The sequence below is a fragment of the Cyanistes caeruleus genome, chromosome 2, assembly GCF_971803275.1.
Source record: "Cyanistes caeruleus chromosome 2, bCyaCae1.hap1.1, whole genome shotgun sequence".
Classification (NCBI taxonomy): Eukaryota; Metazoa; Chordata; class Aves; order Passeriformes; family Paridae; genus Cyanistes; species Cyanistes caeruleus.
The window spans coordinates 68,773,514-68,786,956 of NC_141702.1; the positions used below are offsets into that span (position 1 = coordinate 68,773,514).

General features: G+C 34.4%; 1 protein-coding gene across 10 annotated transcripts in view; it reads right to left on the bottom strand.

Moving 5' to 3' along the window:
• RYR2 (ryanodine receptor 2) overlaps positions 1-13,443 on the bottom strand; it is a 378,221-nt gene that overhangs the window by 221,673 nt on the left and 143,105 nt on the right. For all 10 annotated transcript variants that reach the window (XM_086877715.1, XM_086877706.1, XM_086877711.1 and 7 more), the window contains 3 exons: positions 3,443-3,517; positions 2,586-2,664; positions 1,672-1,784 (listed from right to left, as the gene is read on the bottom strand). In XM_086877715.1, the coding sequence (XP_086733841.1) occupies positions 1,672-1,784; positions 2,586-2,664; positions 3,443-3,517 (267 nt within the window). The remainder of the gene's footprint in view (positions 1-1,671; positions 1,785-2,585; positions 2,665-3,442; positions 3,518-13,443) is intronic.

Genomic DNA, 13,443 nt, shown 5'->3' on the forward strand with positions numbered 1-13,443 from the left:
TGAAATTTAAATCCTTTGAAGTTATTTTTGTAAACAGTCAAATGGATTAAGACAAACAAAGTCTAAGACAGAAAAACAGCTTTCATTAAAAAAATCACTTATTGGTAAATCACTGATTACTCTTTATCAACTGTTTCAATTTTCATAAAAGCTTTATTGCTTTATTGACAGTGCTAATATAATTACTGAATAGGTAGCTAAACTACAAATATTTTTATGGTTGTGGAGCTACATAGTTTACCAGCTCTTGAAAAACATTTGTTCATAAAAATGTGTGAGTGCATGTAAGAGAAAAATTAATTTTCTGAACTCTTGCTCCATCTTATTGTCAAACCAGAGCTGTATAACTGAAGTAGGCTTAACTACTCCTTACAATCTAGCTCAAAAATACTTAAGGACTGTAATACAGTGTTATTTCTCTCTGCACTGAAAATATTATTTATTTTTAGTATATTGATATTTTACATGGAACATTATGCATGCATTAACATCACATCTTAAGGAGAATCAGTCTCTGCAGACAGAATTGTGCCTCTTGCTGTATAAAAGTACATGTGACAGCCTAGAGAATCAATAGCTGAGGCACAAACCCTAAATAATAGGCTGAGCTGATTATTACTAATTAGAGGCCAGGACGTGCCTACACAGAGACACAATCTGTACCAAAATTTAACTTCAGCAACTCAATTCAGCAATTCAAAGAAATCCAATGTCTCTATTAGGGACCATTAATCAGATTTTTCAAAAATTCAGTCCACAACAAGTTGTTTTTTCACTATGTATAGTTACAATTCTCATCAAATTAATTATTTTAAATAATTTTAAAATGCAAAGATGATCAGAAAGTTTTCAGAATATCAAATTACAAAAAACTCATTAAATGAGCTTTTGAGTTTGTAACCAGAAGTTACAATTAATATTCTAACAATTATATTATCATTTCCCTATGTGTTTCCAATAGAAGGGAGAATATTTTCAATTTTATAATTGATGTCTTATTAAACTATTCACTTTTTTCTTAAATATTTAAAAAATAAAAAAAAACTCAAAAAAAAAAGGGAATAGTGAATGCGCTGACCTGCTTCATTACAGAACAAATGGAAGATCCTTTCATGAAGAAGAATGTTGTGTAAACCAGTGATAAGAAACAGCTAACACAGTAACTTGTAAAATATTTCAATTTAATCATTATTTTAATTATATTTAATTATGACATGTCAGTAGCTCTATATATTACACTGTATATAATCTCAATAAAATATGGACCTTTTCAGCACACAAATCCTATGTACTTTCGTTAGACATCCCAAAATTTGCTACAAAGTTTTAATATATATGGTAGTGTTGTTAACCTATGAACACTCATATGGATTCTAAACATATTAATAATGCAATTTGGAAATTATTTCTTTTCTCTGTATTTGTATATTTTCATCTAAGTAAATTTTTAGAACTCCTATTCCACTACTGAAATGAGCCAAAATTAGATTAGCCATATATCAAAGTCACAATTTTCCAGACTTTCAGTGTGTTGTTTTGCAAAATATTATTTTAAAAAACAGTTTAAGCACCTTAAGTTTTAGTTTTAGGAGGTGGCAATGGAAGCCAGATTTTCATTAACTCTTTTTTTCCTATAGAAAAACCACTGCATAGATAATTTATAAAACTTACCAAATATCTTTCTGAAGAGACACTGACTAAAATCAGATCATCTCCAACACGCACTTTTTCTCCTTCAGATCGTTGTTTGGAAGCAGGATGTATGGTCCACCAGCAAGCCTCACCTAATATCAATATTGAGTAACAGCACAGAATGAAAGACCAAATGTTACTGACATTACCGTCACACTTGTTTCAGTCTTAAAAGTTCTGATCCTGTTTTCACTGGGTTAAACCAAGTGTCCATGTGTTTTCTATAACTAGTATCATTCCTGCATCACCCTGTTGGAAACTCAGCTCTAAATAACACACATAAACAAAAGACTAAATCTGCTGGAACAGTGATTCCAAAGTTGAATAAGATGATGGCTCTGTGCCCTCTAGGCAACCTGGTCCAAGCCACTTTTGCTAAAGTGATTCCCTGTCACCTTCATTACAGATTCAGGAAAAGACACTGAAGAATATTCTGCTGAGAATTTGGACAAAACATAGCCACCTATAACTAAGGGCAATGAAAATAAGTATTTACATACCACTTACAATATTTGAAAGATCACATAAATCCAAATTCAAAGATGTTCTTTTATTGACTACTAGCACCTCTAATCTCCCAGAATATGTGTAAGTATTAAAGTCACAAATTCTGTTCCCATGATAATTCTTGTTTTCAGATGGGCTTCTATAACCAAAACTACGTTATATTCAGAAAAGAACTCAGATCTTTGAACTGTTCAAGTGTTGTAGCTGTTACTCTTACTACTCCTATCTAAAGCAAAGCTTTAAGAAACAAGCAAACAATCTAACTAAGCAATTCTTACTTTTATTGTTTATTATTCTTAAAGAGTATTAATAATCTTTAATATTTTATTAATCTTTTATTTTTAGACTGACAGTGCTCTTCACTAGTCTTTTAAACTAGTGGTTACCTGTTGTGTCCTCTTGCAATCCTACATCAAATGCCAGCTTATCCATTGACGATCGAGATGTAGAGAGACAGCACAGGTACTACCAAAAGAAAAAAGCATACATCAGTAGTTCTGCTCACTTATAATATAAAAAGTCATCATCCTACTAACACAGGATTAAATATTCTTAGATTATACGCATTAGTTACTACCAGGAACATGTATGCATGATAAAACAAAATGCACTCATGGAGTCTTGACAAAAATATATGTTCTAAAATAACCTCTCTGTCTACCCAAGTTATCTTTTCACTGAGACAGGAATACTAAAAGTGGAAATAAAGGAGTTAGTTGCATCAGATTTCAGCTCCATGAAGCCTCACTTGTAGGTAAGGAGTCTGAAGCCTGTATAATTCATCAGGGAATTTCCAGCTAAGACTTCTGTCCAAAATACATGTAAGAAGGAATCTCCTTTTCCTCTCAGTCTCTAACATATGCTCAGGTTGACAGCAAGGTGTCAGCTGCAGATTCAGCCACACCTTATGCAATATGGAAAACAGGGGAAAGAAATGAAAATTCACCAACTCAGACTGACAAACAGGGGATTCAGCACTAGGGGAGCCAGACTTAGTTTTGGCACTTACCCAGATACAACCAGCTTGGTTTTGTATTTCCAAGCACCCACCCTCCAGAAAGGTTTCTAGGAACCACAGAAAACTGCCTCTGATGTGAGTAATTCTCTGGATATCAGTAAATGGAAATGTTCTGGGTACTTTCAAACATAACTTTCACACAAAAAACAAATCACTGCTGCTCCCAACTCACGTTGGTAACATGAGGGCTACCATACAGCACAGGGGTGTAACGTGGTTACATACCATGCCGCTGTAAGAATGGCGCAGCAAGATTGCATGCCCGTAGAGCAGCGTTCGATGTCCACCACCTTGTGCAGACTGAAAGGTAAAGAGAAATGATATACTGGTATGTTTTAATAAAATGGAGTCTTCTGAGAAAGAATAAAAGAAGGAAAGATGAGAGAACACTGTGTACTTTGAGCCATCACTTGTTTGGTAAAAAATATGTTCTAGAATCTTGAATCCTTTCTCATTGTGCTGAAAGCAGGCAGCCTCTAAGAGCAGCTTTGATGTGTCATGATTTGCCATGCTACCCTCTACAAACTTACCTATTAAATATCTTCATATTCACCCATTTTCCCTACAAATTATATCCTTTTCTAGACAGATAGTATGCAGAGGGAGATTTTTTGAATATTCTCCTTATTTTACCAGAGAGTAATATGGTCTTCAACCACATTAAAGACCACCAACCTGAAAAAATGCTTTGTCCCACACTGCTTTAACACTATCAGACTGAATTCTTTATCTGCTAGAACAGGTAAATGTTCGAAGACATCCAAGCTCAACTCAACAGTATTTGGGGGTTCTGAAAACTCAAAAATCATGTCCAAGTAATTGTTCCTCTTGAGAAACACAGCATAAATCTTGAGTAAAAGAAAATCAAAGTGATAAAATTCACTTTTATTCCAAGAAAGTACAACCATTTCCCCTCATTATTTTCCCTACAGTGAAAAATATGATTGATAATAGGTGAGACTGCTATCAATAATCAATTTAACCATTCACAAAAGTATAAATAAATCTTGTTAAGGCATGAACAAACCTTCAATTTTTTTTGAAGATTTATGTATTCCTTATGCTGAAATGCAGATGACTAGCACTGGACAGGAGCAGACTGTCTGATAAGACACTGTCAAGACCATAAGTTCACACTCCTCTGACAGAACAACTCATGTAACATTATGCACAGTACACTCTCCAAGAAGCAGTGATAAGTAAATATTTTATGAGTCTATAAATGTGACAACTCCATAAGCAGCACTATCCTCTCATACAGGAATTCTCTACGTAATTTTAAGGAATTTAATTTTTCATATATGGTATTTATACCCTTTCATTTACTATAAAAGACTGACCTTCTGTTTGGCTGGAACATCAGTTTCATCACAAAATAAATTTTAAAAATCATACTACCTTACATCTCTGGCAGCTACATTTCAGTGCTGAAGATCAATTTAACTGAATGGCTATCATGGCAACATGTAATTATTTCCCTTTCAGGTTTATTTGTTGTCCTTCTTTGCCGTGTACAAAGGGAAGGTCTCTTCACTTCTTTATCTTTTATGCAGTAGCATTTACTGAACTTGGAGTTACTTGGTCAAGGAGAAAAACAAGAGGGATAAGTGATGAAGCACCAAGCATTTCAAAAGTAATAATTCTAGCATTTTTAAGAAACTGACAAGAGTTTCTGGCTTTTATGTTTATTGAGAAAAGAGAAGCTTGATGGACACAAGGTGTATTTTGAATGTCACCAAACTGCATAGCAGTCAAAATGCAGGGAGGCACACTGAAAAATCTCCTTGCAAGACTGAATGACATGAATTTTTACTAAGAATTAGTCAAAGTCGTGGAGCTTGTCACAAGCACAGTCTTGACATAAGGTATGAAGACTGAACTACCATTAGCACCACCTCTTTTTCCAAAGGCAGAAGGAAAGAACAAGGCATTTGATAACGTCAGGCCAAAGACGTGCCAAAGATGAACCTTGAATGGCTGCTACTCATCACACTGGGGAAGAGAGAAAAAACCTGCTGTGAACATATTGCCCTACCAGTATTTCAGCTTTACCTGCAAACTTTATCAACAGCAGACATAGGCAGCCAACTAACCAAGTCAGTAACATGAACAAAATTTTGAAATTTCACCAGTATTTTTTATTGAAATAATTCTATTTTATTATCCAGAAAGTCAATATCTAACATAAAGACTTGATTGCCTGTTGAACAAAAGCTGAGAATAACATAAACAACAAAATCACAGCAATACTAGCTTGCCCTTATTTTGGCCATATTGATTTGTCTGTCTAGCACCTATTTTGTTAAATTCTCACTTGTAGCTAAACAGGAGAAAGGTTGGTCCTAAAACAATTCAATCACTTTTGTGAAAAAGGGAGGAGCAGGTTTTTAGATATTTTTTTTCCAAGAGGATTAAAGCAATACTTTTAATTAGTATTAATTTGTCCTTTAGAAGAATGCAACCAAGTCTGCAGTTTGTTTCTTAAATATAAAAAAAACATTTTAAGCATTTTCCACTTAAAGATTTCTGAGAGGCAACCATAATCAAACCATGTTTTTGGAGACAAACTGAAAAAATTAAATAGAAAAATACAGAAAAGGCTGGCTCTATGAAACGGTCTTCCATTTTGGAAAATTTCTTCCAGGACATGTAGATATCTGTAAGTCCATTTCCTATTTTAACAGCTCATTTCATAACTACATACTCAGCATTTATCTTTATGCCAGAAACTGCATAGTAAGTAGCTATTGGACAATGATTGTCTACAGAAATAATTTTTGATTTTTAAAATGATCCAGTCCATTTCCAGCAGAAAACTGTAAATTTTCCAGACTAAAAACAAAGTTAAATTTTAACAATTGGACTTCTGTGGCAAAGATTCAATATCCAAGATAAGATCTGACACTGAAGTTTTACCAGGTTTCTTGTAATATTGCAATAACAACATTTCAGAAGACTCTGGAAGTAAGACTATTTGGAAGATACAATGCTGACTAATTCAATCCATAATGCCCACAGACTCTTGCACAAATGTATGAATGGCATTATAATGCAAGGCATTTACTAACAGCTACATTATTTATCATGAGACTTATTTTATGTTTCTAATTTCCAATTTTCAGAGTAATTTCTAAATTCAACAGTATATTCCTCAAATAAAACCAGGCTGAACAAAAATAGATTTGTTTTCAAATAATAACTTATCTATTGAAGTTCTACAAGCTATGCTATTCAGGAGTATCAATTATATTTACACAAAACTTTTCACATTTTTATTCCCCAAGAATGTATAGAAAAATATTTAAAAGCTTTCAGAACTAGCAAACACTAAAGATAATAACTTCACATGGAAAGCATATGGGACTGACAAATCCACATTGCTTGTGAAAACTTAATGTAAACTGCCCATCTCTAATTCAATATTTCTGCAGCTAGAATACAAGATTAATTTTGAGTCATCTCATTACCCAACAGTCACTTCTAAAGAAAAGGCAATTTAGAACAGAACAACAAGAATTAGAGCTGAACAAATTATCATTCAAAAAAATATAAACAGCTTTCAAATTCAATCTATGGGAAGACCAGGCAATGACAACAGATTATTAAGAGCTGTTTATTTTGATGTAAAGACTGCTGTCATAAACCAAAACCAAGAAAAATAAGCTAAAGTTGGGAAATACATTTTCTATGTTTTCTTAATAGAAAGAGGATTAAAATGCCAAAAAGCATTCAAAAACTACAGCCTAAAAGTTATGTAGTATAATGTGCAAAGAGATAACAAACAAATTATCCATTTTACCATGAATACCAACCCAATATGGAGTGAGATATGTTACACCTGATTCAACCATCCCTTTGTATCAATACAGCTTTGCACATACATGACTGTCACTGGCACATTTAATCAATCACCTCAGAACAAAAGACTCACACAACAGCACCTGCACTGCTGTGCCTATGGCTGAACTCCTGCACTCCTGGAAACACATGAGAAGCTACAGGAAATTATTCATGGTCACATGAATATATGTTTGTGCTTCTGGGAACCTCATAATGAGACCTTTTAGAGGCTGGTGAATAACCTCGTGGCATCCATGATTTTGAGTCAGCCATTACCCTTCCATTATTTTTATACTGACAGCCTTTTTTCTGTTAGACAAAAACATCCCTTAGACCAATGAGAATTCTACTGCAAGCAAATGCTGATTATTTTGCTGACTTTTTTTCACAATTCTACACAATCTTCAAATGTCTGAGAAAAGACAGAAAGCTCTGAACTTCAGGGAGGTATCAGAAAGAGAAACATGTGAAAGCATTTAAAAGTATTTTAAAGGAAGGTTATTTCAATGCTTTGCATATGTAAAGAAAAAGCTTTTGTAATGTCATTATTCAGAAATGTAATGCTTAAGAAAGCCTGACAGCAATTGCATTTAGCACATGGCTATTCAAACAAGTCTAGTCACCCACAAAAGCAATTTAAAAATACTGAATGTGTCACACGGGAACTGATTCACACTTTAGAAACACTCATACAAAATAACATATCAAGTTTTTAAGAAGAATGTAATGGCTTTTCATGCTTCATTCCATGAGAGGCCCATATTAGTAGAATTACTGACATGTGCTATAGGGAAAATGACAGTACAAAGACTATAATGTAAGGAAAAACAGCTTTGACAGATTTAAAAAAATAAATAATTAAATAAAGCAATAAATTACATCAGTAATTCCTTAAAAAATGCAGTCCATATAACTTACAGTTATGGTATAGCATGACCTAATCAGGATCAGCTGCTCAGCCTTGTGTTTCCTCTGTGCCTCAGATCCAGCTCTAACAGTCTAGATGGAACTTATGATAAATCAATATTGCTTTCAATGGGTTTCTAAAAAAGTACTACACAACTGTTTTCATGGCACTGAATATGGTAAGGAGGCTGTACAATAAAACAAGCAACATCCTCCCCATTTTTCTTCACAAGTGCTTTTCAAGGCAACTAATGGTAAGACACCATTAAAAGTTTCAAATATGACTATTAGTGGTTGTTTCATATGTGCATTGGAGTTAAACAATGTCCTTTAAAGAACTGACTACTCACACTTCATTGAAATGGAACACATTGACCATGGCCATCTTGAACTTAAATCAGATGCTGGAGACAACAGCATGTTAAACATATGACACCAGTACTTCCATAAAAACTTTTCCAAGTATGAATACAAAAGGCACCATATTCTCCATCACAAGGATGTTCCAAGTTTCATGAAGTTCAAGAGTTTATACTGTTAGAAAACTACAAAGTTATTAAAAAATACTTATATTTCTAAATCTAGACTGTTCTCTTTTTTGTAGCCTTTATATATGAGATGACATAATATGGTATGGAATATTCCCTTTGTAAATTTGGGTCTAGTGTCCTAGGTGTGTCCTATCCATGGATCTCTCCCATGTCAGCCCACAGATGAGAGGTGGAATGTTGGAGAGACAGTGCTGATGCTGTGCCAGGGCTGCTCAGCAATAGCCAAAACACTGGTATCACCACCAATGCAAAGCACAGCACTGTGAGAGCTGCTGAGGGGAAAACAAACTCTGTCTCAGCCAGACCTAATACACTTGATGACAAAACACTCAGATTAACGTCACTTAAGGCAACTACATAGCCAGTGGATAGAAAAAAGGCTCTTTTGGTCCTTATTCAGTAATTCAGTATTCAGTAATTCAGCCCATCTAAAATCTAAGCATTCTGCTTGTGGTTACACAGAGAGCTTAGGATATCCATGGCTCTAAGGCTGGCATTTCAGTTTGTGAGATGAATGCCAACCAGAGTCCAGAAAACCCAAGCAGTGATGAAAACAGAGTGTGTGGAAACAGGCTGAATCACTGCAGAGCTTGCATAGTAACCCTGGAACAGAGCTAGAAGGCTTGTGAGACAAGATAAGTCAGGCAAAACTAAACAACTGACACTTGGAATGCTAACACTGGGAAATTCAATCTTCAGCAAAATCAGAAAACTTAAAAATGCTGTAAGCAGTGAAGGCTAGAAAGCTACAGAGAATAACACAAGAAGATTTACATTTTCTTCTTGCTCATAGAAGTATACATTTTATTTTAAAATCTTGATACAAATCTCAGGCAGAATTTCCTTTCCAAAGTTACAGAATCCAGGCCCAGAACCCTTGAATTCTTCTGCTGAAGCAAACAAAAATGCTAACCCTTCTGCAATTACTGTGCTCTTGGGTTGATGTTTCCAGTGGTTGGCACCAAACAACTAGCATTTAATTGCTCAAAATTTCAAGATGCAAAGTAAATCAATTCACTGGCATGAGGCATTGAGATAATATTCCTCCACTCTGCTCCTGTCACATGAGAGCAATACCAAAGGGTGAATTCAAACAATCTAAAAGCCCTTGCTTTGTCTCACTGTAGCCTACACACTATTAGAACATATAAGTAAAACAAACAGGAAGTTGGATCTCTCAAGACATTATACATGCTATACATATTCATGTCTTTATACTTTACTTTTAAATCACTACCGCCTTTCTGTGAAATTCACCACCAAACAGCAAATGCTGTAAAAATTCAGCCACGGAGATTTGTGTGATTGATGACTGCTGGTACTTACTCCCAGATAATGATGGCCACTGTGACAAAAACAACCAAAACAAAAAAAACTTCTTTTATTAACTTGATCAGCAGTTACCCTATATGTGTCAGCCAAAAAAACCCCAAAAAAACAAAAAACAGAAATAAGACTGTAAGACTTCAGCTAAACTATAGGTTTCCTAAAGATTACTTGAATTAAAAGCGGTATTACAATGCGTAATTATGTCTATATAAATACCACATAAAATTCTGAATTTTAATAAATCAGCTGGCCAAAAAAAACCCCATAAGCATGTCTTAATCTGCTGAGAACACAGAGTATTTTACTAGCTACATTAAAAAGACTGGAATGATTAGTAATGATGACAAATATTTGTGCCAGCACCATGCTAAATGATCCCAATTTTTCTAATATTGACCTGTTGGAAGGCAGAATTAGAAACACTTCAAATATACTTCATTATTAATATTTCTGACACTACATTTATGTTATCGCTTTCGTAGCAATAGGAAACTTCACAACAATGAAAAGCAGACACAGCAGTAAAAATTAATCAAAAATAAATAATATTGATTGTTTGGTTCCATATTTATATGCAAAACAAACATTTATATTTATGGCTGAGGTAATACTTCCATTACAAATGCCTGCTTTCAAGTACTTCCAGTGTTTTGGAAAAGAAATTGTCCAGGAAGATAAAATTTATCGATTTCTCCTTTAGCCTAGTGAGGATTTCTCTTCCCCCATTCTCCTCCTCCTTATCAGCATAGGACATAGAAGAAATAATAAAAATCTTCCTGGTTATTTTAGAGCTAAATAAGTGGAGGAGGGAGGCATTTTTCACAGGTTAAGGATCGTGACTAAGCTTTTTCTGTTGTTGCATGGTACAAGGAATGTGAATCATCCTTGTCACTTGAGAAAGAAACTCACAGATAAAGAATAAGACAGACAGCCGAGTGGGAAGAAAAGATGGATCAGCAGAGGAATCATGCTAAGAAAACTCCTCTGACATCATTAAATCCAGCTCTTAAAATAGAACTGCTTATCTAGCTGAGAATTGCTCACTTTTGGAGAGTGACAGTGAAGCAAGACAGTACCACAGAAAAGAAAACTCTTAGGGGATGAAAATCAGTACAGAAATCAGTTTAGAAGTTGAATTGGGAATAGACTGGTAATTAAAGTTGAAAACAGATAAGCAACACATTTTGGAGAAAACTGCAGCTAATTGTTTAATGTCAGTTATTCAAAATGCTTGGAGGTTCACCAAGTGCTTTGTCATAGTCTTAAGGAGACAAAAAATAGAAAAAAAGACAAAAAGATAAAAAGCAGCCCCAAGAAATAGAGCTCCAGCAAATGCCAGTGACAGCCCCATTCCAAAGGCTGTCCAACCACGCCATAGGAGAGAACCAAACCATCAGAACAGCATCCTTGTAATAGATAGTGTGCTGTGCCTTCCAATATGTTTTACTGTAACTTCGGTTCTTTATTCATTGTCTCAAGACTTTGTATCTAGCACATAATGCTACACTCTTACTGAAAGGATTAGTATGAAGTGAAAATTAGAGAAGCCAACATCCTTATTCCATGGCCTGCCTTTGGTCCTTCACAATCATAACCCCAAAACAAGTCACTGTGGTTTCTAAATTCAATTTTTTTTTTTTTAAATTCAGTATGTTTTATTTTCAAGAAGGTGAGTTTGATGCTGATGTTGAAAATTATTAAATAGAATTCATTAATTTAAATTGTAGGAATCCACAGGAAGTATCATGTCAAATGTTTAACTTCCTTACCTTCATCATAAAGTTCTGTAGATTCATAAGAAGGGGGGAAAAGAGAAAATATGAAATGAACATTTGCTTTCAGGTGCATAAAAAATGGGGTTTGTTTCCCCTGAAAAAGTGAGTGGGATACACTTAGTAAAAACCACATCTAAAAGGAACATTTATCATTGCAATTAACATAATTATAGCTCATGCTAGAAAGCAAAACAGCTCTGAACAAGGCTTTATCCTTTTTTTTTTTTTGTAATACTTTTCTCAGATTTTTTTCTTCACTTGAAATAACATAGCACATGAAATGCCTATTGCTTAAAGATTAAACACAGTACAGGTAAAACAGGAGCTGTGCCTGATCATCTTAACTTGTTCTGATGAGTTTCTAGCAAGTACAATGTGAGTTGTTAAATCCTGCACTCAAAGTGCTGAAGAGCAGCTATTGTAGTAACATATTGTATGCAAATGCAAAATAAATTAAGAAAACTTAAATATTAATAAGACTTCATTTGCTGGTTTGAAAAACCAAGTGCCACATGGCTGATGCTAGAAGATTATGGACATTTTTAGGCTCATTTTCATGAAAGCTGCTCAAGAATAAAAGGAGAGTGATATGTTACATGCAGTGAATTGCTTTTCTTTGTCAGAGATTTACGGCCACCTTTCCCCTTTTGACATCATCAGTTCATGTTTTGATATCACAAAGGTTGAAACTGAGGACTGAAGTTTGTCTCCATCCCAAATGAGAAGATATTCTAACTGGAGAGCTTCCAAGCAAGGCTGGCTGCTTTAATTTGATACGTGCATTTTTAAAGAGAAGTATCTGTTCTCAAAGATGTACAAGATGTTCTAGCTAAAAGAAAAAAAAAACAACTATAATCTAATCATCTTAAAATGTCCAAAGACTACTCTCTTTCTCTTCTTTTATGTCTATTTGGTTTCTATCAGAATAGCTTTGTAGTTGTCACTCTGAAATTTTGCTGCTTTTACTGGGTGGCTCCAGAAACTAACCAGGAATCTTTGCTGAACTTTCTACAGTGGGACATGTGTAAACTCATTACTACATAAAAAATTTATGTGCATGATTAATTCAAACAAATCCTTTCCTACATTTGTCAATACAGACTTTCACTTGCCAACACGCCCTCAGTTTATCAAGGACAGTAGATATAGCAAAAAACCTCAGTCTCTTCCAACTGTCAATCATATATAAAATTTTATTCTGAGAATTACACGACCCCATTGCTTTTTCCATATTACAAGTATATTAAACAACAGCCCTGTAAAACCTTCTGGTTCTCTTCTTGATAACTTCTTTAAATGCTTGATTGTAATCTTATAACTACCTTCAAATTAAAGTGAATAGTTTATATCTTCCATTGATTACTAAAATAATACAGCAGCTTCTTGTGCTGGATTCTTTGAAAGACCAGATTTAACAATTCATTCTCTTCAGCTGATGTATTAAATGAACTATAGCCAATGAGAGAGAAGCCACTGTCATTTATTTGGGTGAGTCATATGTGCTTTAAAGCTACTTTGGTTACTTAATAATTTTTAAGATAATTTACATGTCATTCTTAGAGCTAGGATATGTCATGAACAGACCTTCTCATGAAAACTTGAAATACATCAGTGGGGGAGGGAAGTTTGAACATCCATCCATCCATCCATCCATCCATCTATCTATCTATCTATCTATCTATCTATCTATCTATCTATCTATCTATCTATCTATCTCTTTAAGAACCCACCATACTCTGAAATTTAATTGTTGCAAAAATGTCTTCATGGCAAAAACTTTAACATATGTTATGCCCACAAATGCAAAGGAATGCCCCTGTGAAAG